Raw genomic sequence first — 27,071 nt, forward strand, 5'->3', positions numbered from 1 at the left:
TTTTTTTTTTTCAAACGAGCTATTTTATCATACTATAGTTATTTCTACGCGCTTCCTCTGTACCGGAAACAATAAACAAGTTCTCTAAATTGCATGCAATCCAGTGTCAGCCGACGATACAAACGCAGAGATCGTGAATGCACGAAGAAATTTTGCCTTTCATAAAATCACGAATTTTCTCCAAAAAATCATAATTTTGTAACGAAAAAGTGTTGAAACTTACACAAATTATGATGCTTTTTACAGTGTCTAACTTGCTAATTCAGTCTAGTAAACTAGTGTGCTTCGTCTCTCGATTTTGGAGCGAATCGAATAATTCTATCTTTTTGATTTTTTTGCAAAAAGAAATACCATATGTTTATGTATTATTTTATTAACCTAAACCAAAGTTATAAAAATTAAGAACTTATAATAAAACTTAATAAAATTTGTTTCTGATTATTTTTTGATCAATAAACAAAAATTGATCCGATTCGCTTAAGTCTACTCTATATTTATCGTAATCACAATCTCTGTGGTACAAATATGACTTTAAAAATTTTACTGACAAAACGGTAAGATATTAGTAATGTAAAGAAATATAAATATCATCGATTGTAGAAATAAACTGTTACTTTAAAACATCCTTAAACACATTAAGCTTACGGAGTAATTTTATTTATATTTGTATTATTTTATCTCAACTTTGCTTTCATTTAAAGTACCTTAGTCGTCATGGTTTCCATCGATTTGCCCATCAATCTACTGTCCATCCGTGCTTAACAATCGCATCTTCAACGACGATACGCGCCCAAGAGATTCATCATCTCAAGGTAAACTTTCACCGACATTTACGTCTCGCTCAAGCAGAGCTTCACTACGTCCCACAACCACCGCAAGATTGACAAATCTGGACTTAGAGTTTGCCGAGTCGATTAATTCGCCAACATACCAAGTCGCCGCCAGCAACTAACAACAGATATTACTCAACGGTTAATAACTGGATCACAGAGCATTCGCTAAATCTCCACGACTGCCATGTCCCGCGAGTTTCGAGACCGACGAAGGATACGTACACGATACACATGGAGTAAATAGGATAGGCCCGCTGAGTGTCGCTTCCAACGGACACCGAAAACGTTGCAAACTTGTCTAATGAACGTACAAGGTTCGTCGGCCAAGAGAGCGACTTGAGAAGTGTTGGCTCAACACGCGCTTTCGGGTGGAATCCGTCGTCAGATTTCGCCAACTTGGCTTCGGTCTCTCGGCAGTACCCTCAAAAGGATCTTTCGAACACCGTAACAAACTCGCCTAATGCGATTCCGCGCTCGCCTGGACGTGCAGTAATTTCTCGAGTCGCGTGCTGAGAGGACGTGTGCTGTTACTGAATATTAGGGACTCTGCGTGACAGCGCACTTTGAACGCGGTAAATGTTGATTGTGACGAGAGGTGCGTGAACGATTGTGACATTTAAGTTCTGAGATACAATTAAAAAGAACTATTTTCAACTAGTCACTTCACGATAACAGAATAATCTTACCGTACCTTATCAACCTGGAATTACAAGATAAGAACAGAAGATTCGTACCTACGAACAGTTATAGAGAAAAATCTTTGATATGAAAAATGAGGGATTTCGTCACGGTAAAGTTTTTATCTCGCGAGGATTAAAAGAATAATAGATGAATATCCGTGATCATTCTTGTATATTGATCCACAAATCGATATCCGCAGGTTATGTCTTGCTCGCAGTGCCATAGATTAAAAGAATAAAATAACTCGGCTTTTTAAAGAACATTACAAAAAATCTTTTTGAGAAGTGTCTTAAAATATTTAGAAAAGTATTTCTCAAATTCACTGTGAACGTAAAAGTTAATATTTAACGTAATTTTTGTTAACTTTTTAAACTGCTCCATTCACATTCCAGAAAATATCAGTAAAAAGTTTGTTTAATGATAACTGTATAATAACAGTAAAAAGAAGATAAGAGAAAAACCAGTCTTCACACTGACCTTAAATTACGGAAGGAAAGTCGAGTCTGAGTTCGTTTTATATGTTTTTAAAGTAAGATCGGTGGATCGAGCGGTCTACGTAAAAAAATAATTCGGATGTCGTAACGATTCGATCCTGACGTCCTACGAAAAACCATTAATCAAGTTTCTTAGAGCGGCTTCAAAGAGGGCCAGATTATCTCGCTCCAATTTCATTGTGGGGCGTGACAGCGGGATGCTTTTGATTAATTCGCAATGTCCACACTTCGCGACGAAAGGGCAGCCATTAATAACGCCGACCACTTGTTTTCGCTTGAAGCTTTCACAACGTGTATGAGCGCAACTGCGTTCGCGTCTATATGTGCGCGTGTGAGTACGTGTTCTCGGAAAAAGGATGGAGGACTTCCGGATTAGTCGCACGCCTCGTTGGAAGATTTAATTGCGAGCTTTCCGCGAAACTGACGGGCTTCTCCTCCAGAAAAGGAGGTGCAAAAAGAATACATCGAAATAATATGACAGAATACCAGTCCTAGCGAAGATTAGCCTCGGTTCAGAAGCGGGTGTGATGCGGAAAGACATTCTCTATAATTGACGAAACCGAAAGATAAATGAACTTTTTTATTGTTCTCAGCTTGATAATCTGGAGAAACTCAAGAGATACATGTATAGAAAGTAAACGATAAATTGAAAATATAAAATTTAAAGAGAAATTCGAATAACAATATATTCTGCATATAATTGCTATCATATTGTACGGCTGTTAATTATGGCCGATTATCAATATCGTATTGTGCTTTATTTGTTCCTGCGTATTAATTCCGTAATCCTCTATATACTTTTATATATTGAATTACAGAAATTGATAATAACCGTTCCTCATTAGCATTCTCGGATTAATATATCTATAATTCAAATAATAATTTATACTTTAATAAGTTAGTTCGTATGTATAATCATTGATCTCTTTTAATTTTCTGATGCGTTTTGGGTATCACGATCTTTCCATAATATTTTTTACCGGAACTACAACTTACAATTTTATGCAATTTTAAGCAGATTGATTTATCAAAAATATTTTTTTTCATGCAAATTTAATTTATTACATTCGATAAATTATGTTGTAGAAATATTACAAAACTAGAAATTCCTTAAATTTATTATGTATAATGTTTAGGTTAAAAAAATAAAAATTTAATTATATTAGATCATCCTCTTTAGATATCCGTCGAAAAAAAGAACTTATTATACACGTATTGTGCAAAAGTAGAAAAAGTTATTTACACTAAAATTGTTCTAAATTAAATTTCCAAAATAAAACGCAAAATAAAGTGGATCTTCCATGTTTTATCAGAATTTTGACGATAAGAGAGGAGACGGAAGCGGGAAGTGTTAAAGAAGGGTTGTGGAGCAGCTTTCGGGTTCGTACAAGTTTAATTGGTTCTCGGAATCCATTTTTCCTGGTTTTTAGTCTCGTGATGACACGTTTCATTTTACTTCTGAATCCTGTTCGTCCCTATCTCCGTTTTATCTTCGGTTGATATCAAGTTTTACGATCGACTCCGCTGTGGACGACGGACGTCGAATCCGTTCGTGCAACTTTTGCGAAAAGCGCTTTGCGCATCACGTAAAATTAATGCAGAAAATTCCCGCAACGCGCGAAAATGCGAGTTTAAACTGGAAAATTTTCAATTCCGCAGCTTTCGCCGCGGAAGAATCTGCATTTCCTCATGCTTTTCGATCTCCTATCTTGCTAAGCAATATCATTCCTAGGCTGTAGCCAGGAGAACGTCGCTTCTCTACTCTCACATTTCCGACATAACTTCCGGCTGGTTAATGAAATATCCGGGCTACTCAACGCCACGATAACCTGCCAACTCTGTCTCTGTCAGTAAGAAGCTTTACACACGCCATAAAAACTACGTTATCGAAAGCTTCTTCACTCACGTATATAAATATTATATTATAATATAATATTTTTTTAAAATATATAAATATAATTCGTTGAGTTTATACTCTATACTCGTGTGTACCAATCGTTCTGAATTTTCAGATGACATATTTATCACTTACTTATATATCTAAATAGATATATATGAAACATTTCTAAAAAATAATTCAGATAAAAATAAATGTGGTGTCTATATTACCCTTTCGTTTTTTCAAACTCTCTTTCTTACGGATGGCATATGGAATCTATATCCACGTTAAGTAAAATCTTCACGTTGTGCCACAACGGAGTGTAAAACGGAGAGAAGAGCCAATATCGCGCTGACTGGGCGTCGTGATATCGGTGATACGCCAGATCTTGTCAGACCGTGAAAACGAACGCCGCTAAACGACGCCGGTACCACGGTCGAACGCAACCGAGAAATTTTCTCCTCTCTCTTAACGACGGCGTCTGGCGGCGTCGCGACGGCTGAGCCAGCGTTATCACATCGAATGCCGCCGCCACCGAAAGACTTATTGGTTTGTGGATCCTACGAGTTCGCACAGACGTTCGCCGGTTACAAGTCATTTCTGTACAGGCATACTTCCGGCCACCAAACTCGTTAACTGTCGACCGCCGGCAACTAGACCGCGAAAAACGACCGTTCCAGCGAAACTCGCGAAAAATCGCGACAGACTGCATCCTTCGACCGATCAAGACTATAAGTTTCTCGATATCGATATCCCTTTCTTTCCGCGATCACTGGCACAAGATTAATAGGCCATCAAATATATATTTTTATTGTATATGGATCAGATACACTGAGGATGGCTCGAATGTAAGCCGAAACGTCTGATTTTTTCGTATTTAATAAATAATTTGCTCGCACGACTTACAGCAAAAAAACTCTCATTAGCCTGTTCTCTGTTTATATTTAAATATATATATTTTTTTAAATATAATTCTCCTGTATTTTTCATTCTTTTGTGTTTTAACTCTAGAGGAGATATATTTTAAATGCTGATCGATAAATATAATTTTCAATATAATTCAATGTATATCTTCAAACTGATATTTAATTTCCACATGTATAGAACTATAAGAGAAAGATTTCAATATACACTGATTAATTGATGTAATTAGTAATACATATATATATATGTAAAATTGATTGAAAATATTCGTCATTTTAATGGTTTTTGAAACATATAACTATATGGTATTTTATTCACAGAATTAACTTTGCTTTTAACTGATACGTTAATTCTATTTTTGTATATTTGTTTATATGCAAGCGCTTCATATAGAACATTTAAAACAGAAAATATATAAATGTAATTTTTTCGAACATAATGCAATAAACTGAAACATGTTTCTTTCTTACATTATTTAATTCTAAGAAACGTTTATCATTTACATTTCTACGAATTAAACGTATCTCGCAATGCCACGTTTCCTAGACAACGGCTCTCTAGAGATCGTGCCGCAACAAACGATACATTATACAGAACGGTCCAGAATTGGGTCGTGGACTGTAAATTAAACAAACTGTGCAAATGCACCCGTTATGCGGTAGCAAGCGCATATTTCGCTGCAGATGGCACGGTTCAAAGGCTCATACCATAGCATTGTGCGTGCTATGGTAACAAATTTATTTTAGTTACATTGGAAACACAGTCTACCACAATGAAGGATTAAATAAATTTTAACTTGCTGTTGATTTAACTACCGACAAATATTGCATCAACTTTATTATAGAAAACTATTTTTATCACTAAACATATTTTAGTAATGTAATTTCAAAATAATAAGATATAAAAATTATAGAAAAATAGTTCAGGAAAATGAACATATACCATTTATACTCATTATTCCATTATTTGCATAGACATATGCCATTTTTCCACTTACATTATTCCGTTTATTTACATAAGCAAATATCAAACAAATAATTTATGAAAATTAATTTATTATTTAATTAAATCCCACGAATTAAAATATTAAATAATACAGGAAAAAGGATACAGATAACTGTTCTCAACTGACGTCGTGCTTCACAAATTAGAAGTAGGAAGTATTAACCGTTTTCGGAAACATGCGCAGATAACTGTGCCGAAAAAAATGTGACAAGAAAATTCGCAGAAACTCGGAAAGTCCTGTGAACAATGCAACAATTCTCGATGTCACTTCTGTAAGAGAGAAAAGGAAAGGGAAAAATTCGAGGATCTTTGCTGGGAAGGTCGTGGAAAATTCTCGGTTAGCACAGCTACCCCGCTAAATAATACGGGATCATCTCGCACCAGGAATTCCATTATTCTTCAATGCAAAAGCTGCCGCATCCCTAAAAATTGTCCAGTGTAAAAGCGTTCTTAATCCTCGCTTCACATGCTTCCGGCTTCCGATGAGCATCGTCACGCATTACGGAAGTGCAAAATTTGCAGCAAGCCCATTGAAACGTTAAAACGTCCATGGAATTAAAAGGGATTATCTATATTGCATTGTTTTCACAAGTTCCCGCAGCAACGTTATATTTTACAACAAAAAAAATGTATTTATTTGTACAAAAACAGATGAATGATCTTAAAGCAGATTCTTCATTTTATAATATATAAAACAAACTAAAATAAAGTATTACCGACAATTTGCAAATTTCAGAAAATACTATACAAAACTAGAAAAGTATATACAGATTAAAAAGAAAAATATAAAAACGTAAAGAATAATATAAAGAAATAAAAAAATTCAAAAAATACAAAATTCAAAGTTAAAAAAATATTTCCAAATATTTAATACGCGTTAGTATTAATAATTATTTAATTATATATATATATTTTTTAAAAATATCTCGTAAAATCTTCACACTCGTACAGTCAGTATTTCCGGTAAAATGCAAAATTGTCGAGAAAATTTTTCATGACATCCTTTTCGCACCTAGGATACTATTGTTCACGACGGGTTTCCTAACTCTGGACCGGACATCTCCGGCCAGGATGTCCGACGGGACAAGAGTCACAGAAGAAATTAAATTTACCCCGTCACACACCATGGTGTGACACAATGAGCTGGATGAAGGAGTTCTATGTTGACCATCAAAAGTTACAGAGCAAAGCGCTCGTGATAAAGTTGCAACGCGTCGTGTACTCAGAACGCGTTACAAAATAAAAATAATATGATAATTCTCTAAAGTGTAGTAATAGAGTCTTTTCCTCTTTGAAATTCAGGAAGTCTGTAAGCAGATTCAAAAAGTTATACGTGTTTGTTACGATAATACGTTGTTAAATATGCATCGTAATGAACAAATCGAATTATTTAATCAGATTGCGAAATTTATTGTATGTTTCTTCCATTTTCCACTTATTGATTTTTTGTCATTTAGAATTATCTACACCGAAAAAAAGTTTAATAAATATTTATTTGAATAGTTCTAAGTAAATGTAAACATATATTTATTTGATACAAAAACTATGAATTTGATTTAAATATCATTCTTTAATAAATATTTATTTACTATAAATAAATGTTTATTCAATATATTAAAAAAAATATGTATTAAGATTTAGTAAATCTTTTTTTTTTTTTAGTGTAATCTTCAGTTAATTAGTTGTGTAATAAATGTTTGCTAATACAAGAAAGTAAATAGTATCACGACGATGAGAAGTCGACAGTATTAAGCAAGGATGCAGTGGGACGCATACGGATCGATGCAGGGAGGATGCCGCATCACGTAAGCGAGATTGGTCGGATCCAGTAGCTCGTTCGTGACCCGGGCCAGCTGCGACCTTGGCCTGCATTTCGGAGATGCAGCTGTGCGCGTCGTACTACGTGCACACTCGAATGTGTTCATCCGTATACATATGTAATAGCGGATTACACCGCTAGGAAATAGTATAGCACTAATTATTGTAGTATTATTCGTATCGAGAAAGCCATAATTAACCTTCCGTCGGCTATATGGAATTTTGCTCGGAATTTTGAACCTTCATCAGCAACCTGGGTCTTTGAGAGCCTCAGTACAGATTTTTATATTGCTCCGGATTGTTTAAAAATCTAAAAGTACTTGTAAAAAAATACTTGTGAAAAAAAAGCTTTAACGTCGAGCTTTTACTATCATAGAAGTCAGATTGAATTTTACTTACTTATTTCTTTTACAGAAATTGTTTAGTTAAACTAATTTTTCAAAATCTACAATTAAAAAATTGATTGTGCCTTCAAAGTTCAACTTGACCGACGGAAGATTAATGAAAGATTTATGACCGTTTGTATCCAGGTGGGTTAACTTCAATCTCAGTTCAATTTGAAACATCTTTCCTATAGATCTACGAATTAGAAAAAGATGAAGAATAAGTTGAATCAAGATTAAGATTAATCTACATTAGTGGAAATAGGCATTAAAGGCTTAATCGAATTCCTGAGCAAATCCCTTAAAAAAGCATAGAGAGGATATCCTTTAAATTGGAAAAATTTATGACCATTTCCGAGAAGTGTGATTACGAATAAATACAGCAAAATTCTAACTATAAACAAACCGTATTGAAGTTTTTATAATGTATTCACGATACATATATATGTAACTGAGACAACGACTCAGAGTGTGGTATTCTTGGACACGCTCGAGTAATTAAAAATGCATTTGTGGAAGTGTCGTGAGCATCCGTCGCGATACAGAGCACCACACAATAAAAATGCATCTGCATTTTGCGGCGCATTCAACGTAGTCGACGCGGTATCGACAAGAAGTATTCGACGAACCATGCAAATAAAAACGCGAACAAGAAATTTACTCGAGGGGAACTTTTCGAACTGCAATGCGTACACGTCAAAGCCGTGGAAAACAAAGATGAGTTTGCCAATCAACGCCCGGAATTGTTCCAATCAAACAAGATAAAAATTATAGTCCGTCGAGTACAGGCTTTGTTTCTTTCGTGATATTTCTCTCTTTGACGTGCGCACGCGAATTGTTTCTCCACGAGGCGCGACGTCTCGCGTAAAATTCGCTGCCTCGAGAATACAGGAATGTCAGAGAGAAAAGGCTTTTTTTAACAATGAGACGTCATTAAGTTGAATTAACGCGTGAGCTCAGAGCGCGTCACTTTGCAATTTTTAATCAATGATTAACCACACAATCAATTTTTTATATAAAATATATAAATTGAATATAACATATATAACCTATATATACGTACATAAATTTTTATATGTTTATATTTAATTATATAATTTTAATTTTCTCTTTTCAGACTTGTAAAATTTGATATTAATTAGATGTGATGTTAACTAAATGTACAGTGAATGCTTTGATCTTCAATAATCATTGGGCATCAGGCGTTATCACAAAATTATTGATTTAGTTAAAATGAAAATTAATAAAAGAACAAACGTTGAATGGGATTCAAATGAATAGTGTATTCGGAAAATAATGCAAGCGATAGAGTCTATATGCAGCTCGGAAAGCTGAATAAATGGACAGTGAGCCCGGCAGCGCACAGGTGTGCAAAACTTTCGTGGCGGCTGGTCGGCTTAATGAAATATTCCATTCATGGTAATGTTTAACTGCGGAATGACTTTCAGCAATCTGGCGCAGATATAAGTCAAGAGTAGAGTACAATTAGTTGTTCCTCGCGCGCTATTTTTAAATTCCTTTCTCTCGATCAAAGTCAAACTTTCTATATCTTATCGAACGGAGATTCTTCTTTTCAATAGGATTTTTCGAGGAGGAGAAATGGAAGATTATATTAAAATAAATTTATATATTGGAATGAATTTATATAATGGAAGAGATTATATTGGGTTGGGGGAAAAGTTTTTTCGTATTTTTTAATTCAAAATTGTACATACAATATCTTCGTCAAAAATGAACAAAATTTAAATTTTTTAAAATGGTTTTAAAGCTTGAAATTTCTATTTTCCAAAAGGTTACTATATTTTTTGAGTTTCTGTGAGTTTGGTAATTTTTACATTTAAAAAATTACGAGCTGAAAAAGATGAAAAATTTTCTTATCACTTTGGGGATCTCTCACGTGCCCCCAAAAAATTTACGAAAATTTTCGACTACCTATCATGAAAGCTTGAAGCTTTTTCCCGACAAAATCATTTTTTTTTAATGTTCCTATAATTTTTTGTTCTTGAGTTATTCGCAAGTTAAATAAAGGAGTATTCTGACTTTGATTGCTCATAATTCCGATAAAAATCATCATACCGCAATTTAAAAAACAGATTCTTAAGGCGATGCTAAAGCCTTCTGTTTTACCACATTTCCATTCGGTGAAAAATCTCTGTATTGGATGTACGGATTGCAAAAGTATTATTGCTTAAATTAAAGTACGCACAAACAGGACCTCAGTTGCACTGGATTTCATGAAAAAATCGAAAAAAAGTTTCAGATTCGTTAAAAATTCACTTACTTTTGGCTCGTACAGCTGTCACCTCAGATATACATATATTTGCTTGATATAAGAGTTTTAGAGTCCATATCTTGAAAATAAGCGTGCAGCTGAGGTTTATTGAAACAAACGATACTGAGTTTGTAGAACTAAGATTGAAAGTCTAGAAAGAAAAGAAATATTTCCACCGAATAGAAAATACGTGTATACAGGTACTTTGCGAAGACTGGGACTGTCAACAGAGCCGAAATTCCATGTAGCAGTAGTTGCGCGGTATTGCGATAGATGGTGCTGGCATATGTTAGATAAGAACCGATGTATGCGTTTGAGTAAGACAGAATGATATATATTATATAATATAATGTAAAAACTAAATCAAAGATGTCACCACTATTATCGAATTTGGAATTTAAAAAGTCTGTACTATCGACCTTGATTGAGTTGGGTAATCGGTTTAGCATCCCCTTAAAGCTGAAACGTTGCTCTAGCGAATGATATAATTGTAATGAATGAAACAAATGAAAAACTTTTGCAAAAAATTTTTTTAAATACAAAGAAACTTTTTCCCCGACCTAATTTAAAATGAATTTATATATTACGTGCATATATAGAAAATTTTCTCAAAACATTTTAAATATATATGTATATGTATATCAATTTTAATATTTCTATGGTTATTTTATATATATATATATATGTATATACATATATCAAGTTACACTCTCTTTAATAAAATTGAAGAACTACTCGATTGCAAAAATAAGAAAGCGCGAATATAAAATTTTTTAAAATAACATAAAAATAGAATATTCTGTATAACTTCTATACGGAATATTCCGTTATTGTAAAACCTTTTAAGAAGAAATTTTTGATGCAATTTGGACTTATCATTTTTCATGTTTTATTCTTAACATTATATTTCTTCATAATTAAATCATAAATACAAATTTTATGAGAGCAAAGTCTATTTAAAATTTATTACAAGATATATTTCGTTATCTATTCGCTAATCTATTCCTAAAGTTTAATTTGTAAACAATTTTTAATTACGACTGCTAACTTACAAATTAGTGATACTTAGATATTTTTATAGAGAAAATATCTCTGTATTACATCACAAAATAATTTGTTCTTAATCCTCTACGGATGAATGTTGTATATTTGCAATGTTCAGTTTAAAATTAAATTCGGGATAAATTCTATACAGCTTAGTTACACTTAAGAACTGAACATGAAAATATATGTAGCACTAAATAGTGAAATATAGTACTTTTAACCATCAAAAACGTTATACATCGATATATGTGGAATATGTACACTGTTAGAAATGTAACCACGAGCTTCCTTTACATGTAAATGAAGCTCGTGGTCATGAACGAAATTAAAAGTAATGAATGATTTAACTGAAAATTAAGTTACAGTAGTTACTTAAATGTAATGAACGTGTACATTAAATTTATGAAATTTAATGTACTTTTAATAAAATTTTATAAAAAGTACATTAAATTTCATGTACATGTACACAAATATACTTTTCAGTTATAAATACATTAAATTTAATGTAATCTCATGAAATTAAGTTCAAATCATGTAACTTAAAAGTATATTAAATTTCATGACATTTTTAACAGTGTATTGATAGATTCTTCACTTACAAGATAATTTTAAGAAAAATGAATAAAGAAATTTCTTTTTAACGACAAAAAAGTGAAGAAAAGACGTCATCTCTAGAAGACTAAGAAGGTTAATGATAAAAATAGAAAATAATTTGACTAGCTTTTACCATTTTGCTTTTTAAATTAAAATTGAATAAATAGATCCTGTTAATTAATCTCTCTACAATTATTTATTAATTAAATCTGTCGTAAAACATATCATTAAAGCAAAGCAATATAAAAAGATAAATTTAAGATATGTGAATGATGAAATGACCAAGATTCATCAAAATCGATTGAAAGATTTCGAGAGATAATTCGATATCAGTATAAGTTCATTCCCGCTTTGTCTGATCTTCTATTCCGTTCGCGCGATGTTCAGTGACGACCTTAACCCGAACAGTCCTGGGAACACGACGATATTGGAGTCTCGCAGTAGCATTCGAAAGGGGTTAACAACGAACGGACAGGTCAATAGGAGGAACCGAACTGGCGTGAGTAAGCCTCCAGCAGAGGTACATAATGTGTCCGGACCAATCCCACCTCCATGGTATAGTCGGGCCAATTCGATAAGCCCTTAATCCATCGGCAATTAGCTTGTGCGCACCGGTTCTACCGCAAGCTCTTTACCCTCCACCGGGTTCGCGTTGCTCATCGACCCCTCGGAAATACCCATCCGATACAGTTTATCCATTTCACTCGGTTTACTTTTGAAATTAGTACCGCGTTTTGCACGATTGGTCGACGGGTCAGTTCAATAAATCGACAACAAGAACGCGAACAAATAGCCTATTTCAACGGCGCGTTTACGTTTTTGAGTTTGCAAACTCGCGTTATTATCGAGAAAACAGTATAGTAATATAAAACGAGCCGGTCATGTAACGCGCAACGCGGCATTAAATTAAATCACGTACGAACGAACGGATTGTGAGAGAGGGCGAGCGCTCGGTGCATCCCGAAAGTATCGGACGTGACCAGCGAACGAGACCTGTTTTATGTTCGCGAGAGAGAGGATCGGTGGCGGATATGGCGGTGTACCGCAATCTTCGTAAAAGGACTGCTAGATGTTGACCAGAAGTGGCCGACTCGCGTGCAGTCCCTAAAAAATAGTAAAAAGAGAGAGACTCACCGTGACACATCCTCCTGGGAAACTGCCCGTGGTGTCCCGGTACCGTGCAGAGCAAGAGATGACGCGTGGCGTGATTCCTGGGAGTATGGTAGAGCCGCGGTGTTGTTTTCCATCGCGGACACGGAGCCGTTTTGCTTACCTATCAAACAAAAAATTAGGGACATCGTCTGTTATTATACATGTATGAAAAATCATCAATAAATCCTTCCGATGTTTTCTATTTCTGATGTTATTTCATTGTACGTAACGGATATCAAATCTATTCGATTAGTACAAATAAACATTCACTGATATACATATACATGCTCGTTTTTATTTTCATGATAGAGTTATTTTTATTATTAGAAATTAATTATATATACAGGGTGTTTGGAAAATAGTGATAAATCTTTAAAATAATATACATAATCGTACATTTAAAATAATATGTATATACACAGTAAAAAAGAAAATGTTAATTTTAACATTTTTTACATGTCCCAAGAAATCCACTCTAAATTTTAAGTTAAAGTAACTCATTCGTCTTGTGTTATTTGTTAACGAATTAGTAATGTTAAATAATTGACACAATACTTTACATTTATATTTGTTATTTTGACTTTAAGGGTGATTTAAAACTAACATATAAAATAAGTAGAGTACATAGAAGAGTAGTTGCAGTAACTCGTAAGAAAATGTTAATAAAACATTTTTGTTCGTATAATGTGAATGAAAAAATTCTTACATATTAAATTGACTTTGAGATATATAGATTAATTGAAACAATTGTGTTAAAAACACTCAAAATAATATTCCATTTTTAATTGACATATGCAATTGTTAAGTTAGAAAGGTGACATAAATCTAACACATCAAAGTGTTACAAAAATAATAACATATCAGTTGTATGTTAATTTTACATTGAAGTAATAATCAAAATGTGGTAACACAAGAAAAATTCTACATATGGATGCACGATTTTTTATATATATATTATTTTAAACGATTTTGTCCTTAAAACATATATATTTTATATTGTAAAATAATATATAATAAATTACTCTTATTGTTTAATATATAACAATTAATATATGATACATATATGTATATACGATGATGACAAATGTCAATGTTATAATCGATTTGCTGCGATTATGCTCATCTTCCTTTTTGTTTGTATCATATATTAATATTAATTTTTTTACTTTTTAATTTTAGTAAAAAATAATATCTTTATTTTCTGATACAAAAATACATATAATATTAAATAAATTAAAAAAATTTTTTATTAATTCTAAACATACATGTAACGCTTAAATATAGTTATTAGTTTAAATAATATAGTGTCCAAAAATAAAAAAAAACTCTTAAATTATATATAATTCTCTCCTTTAAATTTAGCGTAGATAGATACGTATCCATACATATGTATGTAGTTTTATTTATTCTTAATAATAAAATTATTTATTTTTAATAAATAATAAAATTTTAATATCGATAATTCTGTCATTTTAGGATCCCCCTTAAATATATTTTTAATTTAATTGTAAATGAGTTTAATTAAATATATCAGTTAACTTAAATAGTACACACACCCCCCCCTACATCGAGATAGAAAATAGCGATCTCAATCTAGAGCGGACTTGTTTATTCGCGTCAAGGTGGCTTCTCCGAGAAACTCCCGGTTGCGTCTAGAGATTAAAGCAAATATTCGGATAATCCCGCGGGGCACCGATATGCCGCAGCATTAAAGGGGCAATTTGAATTCAGTCGGCACGAAACCGCCACCGTCGAGTCCGCTTTTTCTCTTTCACATCGAAGTTGAGAACTATAGCGCTTGTACTATGCTGTTTTTCCCGTTTGTCGAAAAATAAATACGGAAATATTACTGTGAGGTAAAAATACAGCCACGACGGGCAGCTCTATGTATCTTTAATATCTCGAAAAGCGGTCTTTCACCTTTTGTACAACGATAAAGAGAAAAGCTACTGTTTCAAAATAATAATCGATTTCTTAATCTATGATTGCTAATTTTACGCATTAATATTTAAAGGGACTTTATTAATTCACAAGAAAAACCGACGGAATTGGTTTTCGACATCGCGGCACATGGAATTTTAACACTCACATTCTCAAGAGTTCTTCAATCGAACATTTTCGACGCGCGGTGCACCGCATTCGTAGCGCACACGCGATAAACAGGAAAGGAAGGTAAGAGGTCCGCATGCGTTTCGGGATGAGTTTTACGAGCTCCATTTTACGAGACTGATGAATAAGTTACGACTTGATCGTCAGTAAAAGTCCGGATGACGGGGAAGACTCGCGGATCAAAAATTCATTTCCGCACCTCTCGACGCGCGGAAATCGTGGGGATTTATCCGCGTTTATTTCCAGCCAGTGGAAGAGTACGGGAGAGCCACAGTTGATTTGAATTTCAACACGTTGCGCAGACAGGTTTGAATAATTAATAGAATGTAATTATTACTTCGATCAAGATCTTACGATGGAAAAGTGGCGGCAAAAAATGCGATTAGATGCGACGACGGAGGTAGAGTGACGTTTCTTGTGAAAGGTCGGTTATTAAAACGCATACGGCTTTAAGAATCTTCGGCCGTCTCAGTCGCGTAAATCACGGATGATGAAATAAAATCACAGATTTCACGCTGTGATTTTATTTCGTCGTTTGATTGATAATCAACGAGATTGTGTTTATGTAGCGTTTATATTACACTGTGCGTTCTATTTCAAAGGTATTGTCTAATATTATAAGAAAAATCAATGAATTCAGAAATATAAATAACTTGGGAAAGTATAAATTAGAGCACTATATTTTATCTATGACATCTATTTCAAGTGATTCAAAATGTATAAATAAGTTCTTGTGATTTTTTTAAATACACATCTATTATATAAATAGAAAAGAAACGGTAGAGATATTTTAATGAAAGCATTTATGTTTCGAATCACTTTTTTTCATTACCGTAATGAAAATAGTGAATCATGCAATGTGTGTGATGAACATGCACGTTTTTAACTGATATATTTAATTAAACTCATTTACAATTAAATTAAAAATATATTTAAGGGAGATTCTAAAGTGACATTAAAGTTAAAAAGTTCTCCGAATTGGCTGCAGGTTGTGCAAAATCCTTTTACATAATTAAATACTCACAAAAAAGGTACGGAGCAGTCGATTTACCAGAAAATCGAAAAAAGTTAAAAAATTGCAATGATACTAGGTAAATGTAGTTTTGTTAACCTTTTTCCGATTTTCTCGTTAAATCGACCATTTCTTTTGTGAGTATTTTAATTGTATAAAAGAATTTAACATTCTGTACAGCCATTTCGGAAAACTTTCTACCTTATAATGTCGATAATTCTGTCACTTAGAATTCCCTTAATTATCTAACTGCGAATTGTTGCATAACTTTCAAAGTGCAGGTTAGTTAACTTTATTAATGAAAAAATACTTCGGCACGAAAATTTAAATGCACCGTTGTTAGTTATCTAAAGTTGACTGTAAGAACTTATTTATACATCTAATAAAATGTTAATTAGGAAATCACTATCTATTAATTTTTTGTGATGCTTCGATTTTGTTAAACGTTATATGCAAAAAATTAAAGAAATTTGATGACTTACGTGGCTGAGGTGAGAGAGAATTATCCGTCGCAATTGGAGGAGGAGGTGGGGGGATGATTCCACCTTCCGTCTTCGAAACCAAAAGTACGACGCGATCTTGGGTTGCTTTTAGAGTTGCCACTGCCTCTTCGTGTGTCACATTTTCCAAATTTTTATCGCCCTGCTGAAACCAATATGTGCTCTTCTTCAATCATGATTTAATATTGACTAGTTGATAATCGAAGACAATTATTTGAAACTCCACCATCTATTTCTTTGCACAGAAAATTTGAAATACATTACATCGTTAACGATGTATACACATATAGAATGAACTGCTAGAAACTGTCGTTTGCATTTGCGTATAAACACTAAGTATAAGCGTATTCAGGCCTATGACGGTCAAAGCTAGATCTTTTTTGCCTAAATAATTCCCAGTGAATTATCTATAACCTATATATGTACATGCATATATATCATATTTTTGTAGTTATTCAAACTGCGCGCCGAAATTTTTCCGGACTTTATCTAACGCAATTAAACTACTGTCATAATATCACAAGTTAAATTAAATTGACAATGTGCTGAAAACCTTAAATAAATTTATTGCGAAAAATATTACCTCGGCCGGGACTTGAACCTGAATCTCTTGTATTCCGTACGAGCGTCCTAAGTCATTAGACCATCGAGGCCTTATTTAAGGGGTTTTCAGCACATTGTCAATTTAATTTAACTTGTGATATTATTACAGTAGTTTAATTGCGTTAGATAAAGTCTAGAAACATTTCGGCGCGCTGTTTAAATAACTACAAAAATATGATATATATATATACATGTACATATATAGGATATAGATAATTCACTGGGAATTATTTGGGCAAAAAAGATCTAGCTTTGACTGTCATAGGCCTGAATACGCTTATATTTAGTGTTTAATTCTTGTCGGACCGAATAAAAAAAAAACTTGTTATTTGCGTATAAAATTGTATCGCGAAACAGAATATAAATGAAATATGAACGAGATGCATTTTTTACGATTAAGATAAATGTTCCGATGAGCGGACTATGTCTGGACATTTACACACAAAAATTTATTTGTTTATATTATTATTAATCTCAAATGGTTTTATAAATAATCTTTAAATACAATTAAATTATAATATTGTAATAAAAAACCATTTGAGATTAATAATAATGAATCTTGTGTAAATGTCCGGATATACATGTCCAGTCACTGGAACGTTTACGTTATAGCATCTACATTAATTCCTTACACGTTTTACTCATTCCTCACGCGGATATTGCTCTCCGGGAAATGTCTCATTTTTCTCTTCTGTTTATCAAGCAACTAACTCTCTTCTCTCTTAAGGGAAGATACTATTTCTAAGACAACTTGATAAAGACGAGCGGTATACAAACAATTCAATGATGTTGCGAGCTGCGATATCCTACGATAATTGATTTTTCTCATTCAATTTTCCCTATCTCATCAACCTGTGGTCTTCTACTCTGATCTTCTTCATCAGTTTCCTTCCTTGTTTCATCCACTGCGATTGTCTTTCCTCTAATTTCCGCTTCTACCAATGTAGTTTAAATAATTTTAGTTCAACTAACTCTTAATCTTTTTTTAATTTTAAGAATTAAAAAAAGATAGCAAATTGAACCGAGATTATAGTTAATCTACATTAAGAGAAACAAACATAAGAGACAATCGGTCGCGATTATTATCGAGCTGATACGCATTGAAAGACCAGCATATGAAATGCATTCTAGTGGATTTTTAATCCGTTCGTGAATTAGCATTGCTTTAAATTAAACAACAATTAATAAATATAATATATCTTAATTCTTTTTGTGATGAAATTTAATCTTCATTAGTTTAATGTAACAAATTAAGAAATTAGAAATATTACATCACATTAAATTTTTTTTCTTTAATTAAAGCACAGAATACCTTTTCTTTATTTCTTTTTATGTATTTATTTCTTTATTTTTATGCACCTATAATGACATAAAATTTCTTTAATTAAAGCATTACAGAATACTTTTTTCTTTATTTCTCTTTATTTATTTCTTTCTTTATTTTAATGTATAATGACGTAAAATTTTAAATAATATAAATAACGTAATTGCCTGCACAAAATTATAGCATCCTTCGTAAAAAATATATTAACAAATTTTATATATCTATGTGATAATTAAATAAAATATACGGTTGAACAGATTTTATATTTTTAAACGATAGTCGGTGAGTAAGATTAAACATCTCATTCTCTAAGAATCAGCACGGATAGGAAAAGTAGATTAGGGCGGTTTTCCAAGGTGCCGTCGAAGTAATTGATAGCTCTTCCATCAGCGATATACAGCTTCCGTCGACGGCAAGTCGACCTCCGCTAGTCTACGATTTTTCGCTTCAGCGATTTCACCACCTTTAAGGCACCCATCTGGGAATAGCGTAAAAAAAAGCGCCGATTAAAGCCGCTGAACGGCCGGTTTGATTTATGACTGTCGCCGGAAGGTGAAGTGCAGAATACGCGCATATGATGGAAACGCGCTTTCTCTTTTTCTCTTTATGGTATAAAAGTGCGTTGAAAGGCTTGCCTTTGCTATCTTTTGAAGGTGATAATCGGTAGTCAAGCTAATATCGAGATTGGAGTGCCGATTTTTTTCCACTTCTAAACATATTTGCGTATAATTAATTACAAATATGTCTTTTTTTCATTTTTCACAAAAATTAAGATGCCGATATAACAAGTAAGTAGAAAAATGAGACACTAAAATATCAAGACAAATTATCTTTAATTTTTAGTAAAAATAAAATAGAGAATTTAAAATTATGTAGTTGATTTATTAAGAAAAAAACAAAAATTTTTATATTAAAAGTATTCAATTGAGTACTGATTCACTCTCTTTTGAGAGAGAGAGAGAGAGAGAGAGAGAGAGAGAGAGAGAAGGAGACAGACAGACAACAACGAGAGAAGAGGCGGGGGAGAGGGAGGGGGGAGAGAGAGAGAGAATTTATTATCAGTGTAAGATATATTTTATAAGAAAAGAGAAAGGCAGAATCTTTTTAATTTTAAATTTAAGATTTTATAGTTTATAATGTGGAGAGAAAAAAATTCGTGACACGTTCCTTGAGATTGTCAAAAATACTTTAGATATATTTTTAGCAGTCCCATAGAACTCGTGTCACGAATTTCTTTCACCGAATTATAAAATTTTAAAATTTATAATGGCGAAGAGATGAAAAGAATAGATCGAGACTCAATTAAATTTTCGGCATGAAAATTTACTCGCAATCAGTTGTTTACGACAGTGTCGGGGAACTTTCTTGCCGTCTACGTTTTATTCTCCCGCGTGGCAAAGTAATTATCGATCGTACGGTAATTAGTTTTGGCGCGCGTAAGCCCGAAGTTTTCGGGAGTAATTATAAAACTCGAAATGGCTCTCTCCCTCTCTCCAGACTTGTTGGAGCGTAGATATCACAACTCTCTTTTTCATGGCAATTTATATATGCGTTTTCCGATCGCAAATTTATTTTCTACGCCTTCGAAATGAAAAATGCTCTTTTATTTGTGTTTTGAATTGTATTCTGAAATCGAAGAAGATTCATGATAAGAAGGTATTCAGACTTCGTCGAAGAAGAGCAGTCAAAAGTCTTATCTTTATATATTCTCGATATTTCGTGTGATTCCATGAAACTTATCATAAGTTCCATTTATCGTTACCATAAAATTTTAAAGATTATAAAGACGGGATCTCTTTTGTAAGATCGGCATTTGATTAAAGTTTCGGCATGAAAATTTTTCCAATTTACGACAACGTCCCAAAACTTTCTCGCAGTCTAGATATGTTTTATACGAGTAACAGTGTAATATTTTATTCCACTTAACATATCGCTCCCTTACTTTAAAAGTGATGTAACTAAAAAAATTAAGTTTCCTAAAAAAAAGAGGAAAATTATTTCATAATTTGATAGAAAATTATTGGTTAATCAAATAGTATTGGCAAAAGATCTATATTTTTAACATAAGCAAACGTTAGTTTGTCATTTTCATTTCATACTTTTTAAAAAATTAGCCTTTATAAGGTGTGACGCGATTTTGATGACTTTCATCAAATTAGTTCTTCAAATAAATAGAAAAACGGTAAATAAGTGAGGCATTTATTTTTTGCTATAAATTTTTTACAGTATTTTAAAATGCTAATAGCGTTATTATCAAATCAATTAATTTAATTTGTTATATTATTATAAATTAAATTCAGTTTGTGTTTCAAATCCAACAGTAATTGCATAGTTTGTATAATTAACTGGCGTTTTCTTATTTGATTTATTCATATATCAATTTTGTATAACTCATTATTGTTTAAGTTAGTTTATTTTTGATGATTAATATAGTAGGGTAATATTTATTTAATTTATTCAAAGTAATAACACGAAAATCACGTTGTTTTAGTTGTTGCACTAAAGAAGTATATATATAATTTAATAAATGATATATGTATAATGTGTAACATATGCGTTATAAAGAGTCTCATTTTTAAAACGATTATTATCGCGAGATAGGGTCGTGATCAATTATGGATGAGCCTCCAAAAATACGATTTATCTATACTATGTTTATCTTTTCAAGAGAGAAAAGGAGAAAAAAGAAATATTACCAATGGATAGTTCCCCCCACAATTGCTCTTTGTTAGAATGAAAAAATAATCACAATCTCATTTTTCTATGAACACGTGTCACATTTCGGTTACAAATAATCATGTTTTTCCACGTTTATAGACGAGCTTACAACGCTTTGACTATGAAATATTTATTGTACGATGTTACGTGCAATTCAACGCCTGTCTTGTCTTTATAATCATAATGTAATCCATAAAAAGATACGATATCGTCTCCATTAAGCCGACTATTATTACGCTGATATTTCGATGAGACAAACACGACGCAAAAGCCAAACTTGGTATGTATGTATGTTTACTTACCAGAGCATTCCTGACGGCTACCAATTTATCACCGACAACGAGGCGACCATCCACTTGGGCGGCCCCGCCGTCCATGATTTTGGTCACGTAGATTCCATTGTCACCTGGTATATGTTGATTGCCGATACCACCGGCGATGCTGAAGCCAAGGCCCTTGTTACCCTTGATCAGCTCGATCTCCATCAACTGCGTGTGTTTCCGTCGGCGTACATACTGAAAATCAATGCGCGAACAAGACGTTAATTGAATATAAGAAAGGAAGGGAAGGGCTTGGAAGGCATCACGAATGCCCGATCAACGAGTAAACTCTACAAAGTTCAAATTTTAAGCGACGTCGCTTTCATCTGAGGAGCGGTTAAAAAAAATCTTCGCGCGCTTTTTCATTCCCGGTGTAACAATGAATCTCCACGTAATTAAATGCCCGCCCGATAGCTGATCGGAGAGATATATCCTCTTTCAAACTACTCTCGTTTACTCGGTGAGATTTATAAAGTGGATTTGTTCCTGCTCGGGGCCATTCTCCTTAAGGACCCGTTTACTATATCGTTACTAAAGTGGTTAATTAAACTTTATACAGGGAAAGCATTGAAAGATGTTTCGATTGCCGATTTATATACTTCATCCTCTGGTAGAAATGTATGCAGTTTTCCTAGACACCTATCCAGTTACTATCTAACATTACTGTAGTCTCATTAATTGTGCCAATACTGAGTAGGAAATGGATAAGAACTTGATAGAGTTTTATTCTGTCCATTTCACGAGCAGTTGGCTTGCTTATTAATTAATTTAATATCCATTATTTGTTGTTTCTATTCAGTAAATGGATTCAGATTTTACGCAACTTTTGTATGCAGTAACTGCAAACAAAGTGTTATACATCCTGATTGGGATCTTAAGTAGTTTTCCTTCTCAGTTACTAGACAGAAGTTGGTGTAACTGTTTAGTAACTGCTCAAAAAATGCATGAAATTTCTACCAGGGTCATGACGCAAATATTTAAAATATTTATTAAAATATGCGAAAAGTATCTTTTCTGTTATCATTTATAATCATTGATTCTATAAAACAATTGTATAAAAAATAAAAATAATTTAATAAAAAAGAATAACATAATTTTTAATAAATGTTTTTAATATTTGTATAAATAAAGTGTTATTTCGATTACATGTTCATTTTTAAATTGTATTAATTTAGTAAATGAAATATAATGACTTCTATTGGATAAAAATTCGCATTTTTTTAAATGCAGTATTTCATTTAATCTTAAATTAAATTTAATTGCATCCATAAATCGAAATTGTAAAATCGAAATAGTTTGTGATCGTATTCCTATTCTAAAGATGCGTTTGCGTGCAAGGAGGGATAGCTGCGACTTCATGTCAAAATAATAATATAATAAGAATGGTCCAGCCATAAAGATTTTATGTCTTCCTCATTGTTATTTCCAGTCTGGCAATGTTAATAACCTGTTAACTCGTATCACCTTTCAAGTAACTTAAAAACATCTGACAATCCTCGAAAAAGTTGTTCTTTTCCGAAATAATTTGGAGCTAATACTATTTACTCAAATTTTTTTAAAAACCATCAGTCTATCTTTCAGAAAAGTGGTTAAGTTTTCTTAACTATCTTCGCGATTTTTACATTTAACATCGACCTTCTTTCCTAGAAAAGGAAGATACAACGACAATCTGTCTGAGGATTTTTTTTTGAAGACTGACATTAATGTATATCCGAGAGGCATGTAACGAACGATCCCATCGAAACTTTCCCTCATCCCTTGACGACTTTGCCAGGCTACAGGAATTTCGGAAGGCCCGGGTGAATGATAGTCGCTTCGGGACTTTTCTTAGACATAAGCCGAAGATATTCGATGCGTCTTTATGACAAATATGGAACTCGGAGAAGTCCGTCAATCCCGCGGAACTTTCTGAGACTCGAAATGTCGCCGTTAAACTGAAAAGATCGCAGATATTTCGATGAAAAAATAGGAAGTTCGAGGCAGAAAGCAGCATAATAACGAAAGCAATTAAAATATTATTGATTTAACATTAATGAGTTTGACAAACGGTGCATGAAATCTCGTTTTAATCTTAATTTTCAATAAATTAGAATGCATATAAATAAACACTGATAATACACTGATAACGACATTGCTTAATATACAGTTAATTAAACATTGGACTAGTAACTATTGGTAGGTAACTGAGAAATTGAATATTCATACGCAGGTGAGTTTAACAGCAGAAAGCATACGCATTACAGCATTTGCAATTCAATTATTCCCGACACATTCGTCGCGCAATTAAATCTGCGCACTTGAGATGTGCATATGATATGCCATGTGATCACAGTAACAATGTGTTGCCATTGCACTGCGGATACGATTCAATTAAATTCGAATTTGAGATTTGCATACATCAGTTTGCTCAGGGTGCCCAATATCTTTAATGCGTCAGTTAGAATTTGTCATTAGTTAGTTGCATCTTCCCTTATAATATTTTGATCCGGATATCATGGCTTCATTTTTTATTGTCAACAAATCAAAAAGATATTTAACCATTTGTGATCATACTTTTTAAAAGTTTTGTAATGGTCACACCGGGGCAAAATGCCCCCTGTGCGCATTTAACCAGTTGCTGTATTGGTAGTTTTTGTTCTGTGGAGTAAAAAAAAATTGCTGAATATACTTTAAATATTGTAGAACATAAAAATACAGTGGTTTTGTAAATATTTTAATTTTAAGCTGTTAAAAAAAATTGCGTATACGTTTTTTGAAAAATAAATTTAAAAGAAAAATATTTTTAATTTTTTTTAATAAAAAATTTATCTCTATACACACACTCTACAGATTTGGTATTTTCAGAAAAAAATAGTGTAATATTTCACGATTGATGTTAAAATGATCTCAACGCAAAAACGATATTACGTGAACAGTTACACGCATATTGACGCGCTGGGAACCTTAAATTTTAGGTAAATAGCATGTCAGGTCCTATTTTGAAATAAGAATTTGGAGATATAGCCTTAAATGTTTTTTTTTGGGGTCAAATTTGTATATGTGACCACGAAAAGTTAAATAATTAACATTTTTTTGAATTAAAATGTTACCTTATCGACATGAAAGCATGTTGTGTTAAATTATTGAGCTTGTAAAGGCACGTCAATGCAACAAAGCGATCTGCTGCGATAGGAACAAGTAACCTGTAAACGGGCTTGTATCGGTGCACCGAGATTGGAGAGTAGAGGGTAAAGCTTACCAGTTTGACGGTGTTGCCGGCCCGCTTGAGTGCGTCTACGGCGGCCGCATGCGGTACGTCGACAACGGACACGTCGTTCACCTGCAGTATCGTGTCGTTGACACGTAGCCGACCGTCCGCGGACGCGGCACCGCCCGGTATAAGCTTAGTGATGTAAATGGCGGTGTCGTTACCGTAATGGGGATTGTCTGTGCCGCCGGCAATACTGAAACCTAGGCCCGCCCCGCCCCGCTCCAAAATAATGTCCTCGTAGTCCCACTCATCGTCACCATTCACCTGAAAACATAAACATACACACTTAGTATTATCTTCATTCTCTCTCTCTCTCTCTCTCTCTCTCTCTCTCTCTCTCTCTCTCTCCCCCCCTACTTTTATATTTGTATAAATATAATACATTTTCGGTATAAATTTTATTTATCCTCATTTATATCTGTTTCCGCCAACGTAAATTAATTTTAATCTCGGTTCAACTTATTCTTCATCTTTTTCTAATTTTTACAACTGGAAAAAGATGAAAAGTAAGTTGAACCGAGATTAAAGTTAATCTGTTTTTTTAAATTATGAAAACGGGTATTAAGAAGTTCTAAATTTTTTAAATAGTTAGAATTAACCACGAATCACAAATATGTTTCTCCGACTTTTTAAATCTCCTTTCCAAATCTCCGGCTCTGTGGCACGCAGAAAATTTGATGACTTATTTGTGCGAGGGAAGTCTGCGAGGGGGTAAACACTTAAGGAGGTTGTAAGGCAAATGCAATATGTTAAGTACTTGAAAAAATTACAGACTATTCTAAATTTCATTTAATAATAATACAAAAAAATAGAAACAATTGACAATCTGGATCAACAGTTATTTAAATAAGTAGCAATATTTTTTAAATTTGTACTCTAATATAAATATATGAAAATGTATTATAAAATAATGATAAAAATCTCAATTTTTTAATATAAATACTCTAGGAATTCAACAATATTTTTGTGAAGTTATCTTGAGATGCAGACATTAATTGTTCAGTAAATAAATAGAATTTGTTATTTGTTATAAACTAATGGTGAATCTCAATGAAATGCATAAGTCATGTTTAGTACTTATGCATTTCATTGAGATTCATATAATATATTTATATAAAAGCATTTAGATTTTTCTTATTATTTTAACAATTTTTGTTTATAACAATAAAACTAATAACAAATAAAATAAATAACCTATAAAAATGTGTTGCTCAATAAAACCAGAATGTTATAAACACAACTTTCACATGTATGTAGTTTGTTTAAAGCGAAAATATTAATATATGTGTTTTATGACCTTACAACCTCCTTAATGTAATCGTGGGACAGAATCCTCGAAATCATTATAAAATTTATATGAAATCTCTATGTATAATCCGATAATTACATATGCAATCACGAGAAATCATTGTATAACATTAAATAAAATTGTATATTTTACCAAATTACTTCATAGTAGTGAAAAAAATTATTTGTAATCAGATGAAATCATGTAATCTGTGGGACAGTATTTCAGCTAGTGGTTACCCCCTCGGAAGTCTGCGCGTAGGTTTCTTTGCGGTTTTTAGAAAGATATCTCCGGTAAGAGGGTCAAATCTGATAATCTTTTTGCGATCTCCAGCTGGAGAGTAATCGATCTTCAGTGGAACACTAGTCGAAAAGTGACAATCAAAATCGAAAGGTGATCACAAGTATACAAGGGATAAGTGTAGATATTATGAGAATTATATAATAATAGGACTTCGAAGAAACATCTGATCTCGATGAAAGATTAAATTTTTCTGACGAGAATCAATGACGATGTTGATGACGCAAAACCCAAAATTCTATAATTGCGCGAGATGATTTAAATCTCTGCATGACAGAGAAAGGTTAAACGATTAATTGATTCTAAGACCTTATATGAGAGCAGATTAGGTCGTGCAGTGTCTCGATCAATGACGGTCAGTTATTGCGAGAACAAGAGAGCATCGTTTAAACTCTCGACACCAGCTGACGCGCGTCGTACATCGAATCGCTATATTTATAGGAATATACTATAAACTATAGAGTTTTCATTGAAGGATGTATTTGTTTGTGTGGCATGTGGCATGCAGGATAATGGAAAATTTCTGATGAATATAGGCGATATACCTCGAAGAAAACTAGAATGGTTT

At 33.0% G+C, this 27,071-nt stretch overlaps 1 protein-coding gene across 9 annotated transcripts in view; it reads right to left on the minus strand.

Annotated features, from left to right (window-relative positions):
• The window catches only part of dlg1 (MAGUK family member discs large 1), a 379,146-nt gene that overhangs the window by 75,595 nt on the left and 276,480 nt on the right, over positions 1-27,071 (minus strand). For 8 of the 9 annotated variants that reach the window (XM_018509880.1, XM_018509886.1, XM_018509884.1 and 5 more), the window contains 4 exons: positions 24,904-25,179; positions 21,648-21,860; positions 16,683-16,845; positions 13,062-13,200 (listed from right to left, as the gene is read on the minus strand). In XM_018509880.1, coding sequence (XP_018365382.1) covers positions 13,062-13,200; positions 16,683-16,845; positions 21,648-21,860; positions 24,904-25,179 — 791 coding nt within the window. The remainder of the gene's footprint in view (positions 1-13,061; positions 13,201-16,682; positions 16,846-21,647; positions 21,861-24,903; positions 25,180-27,071) is intronic. The other variant, XM_018509878.1, reaches the window with a different exon arrangement.

Source organism: Trachymyrmex cornetzi, unplaced genomic scaffold (genome assembly GCF_001594075.2).
Source record: "Trachymyrmex cornetzi isolate Tcor2-1 unplaced genomic scaffold, Tcor1.1 scaffold320, whole genome shotgun sequence".
Classification (NCBI taxonomy): domain Eukaryota; kingdom Metazoa; phylum Arthropoda; class Insecta; order Hymenoptera; family Formicidae; genus Trachymyrmex; species Trachymyrmex cornetzi.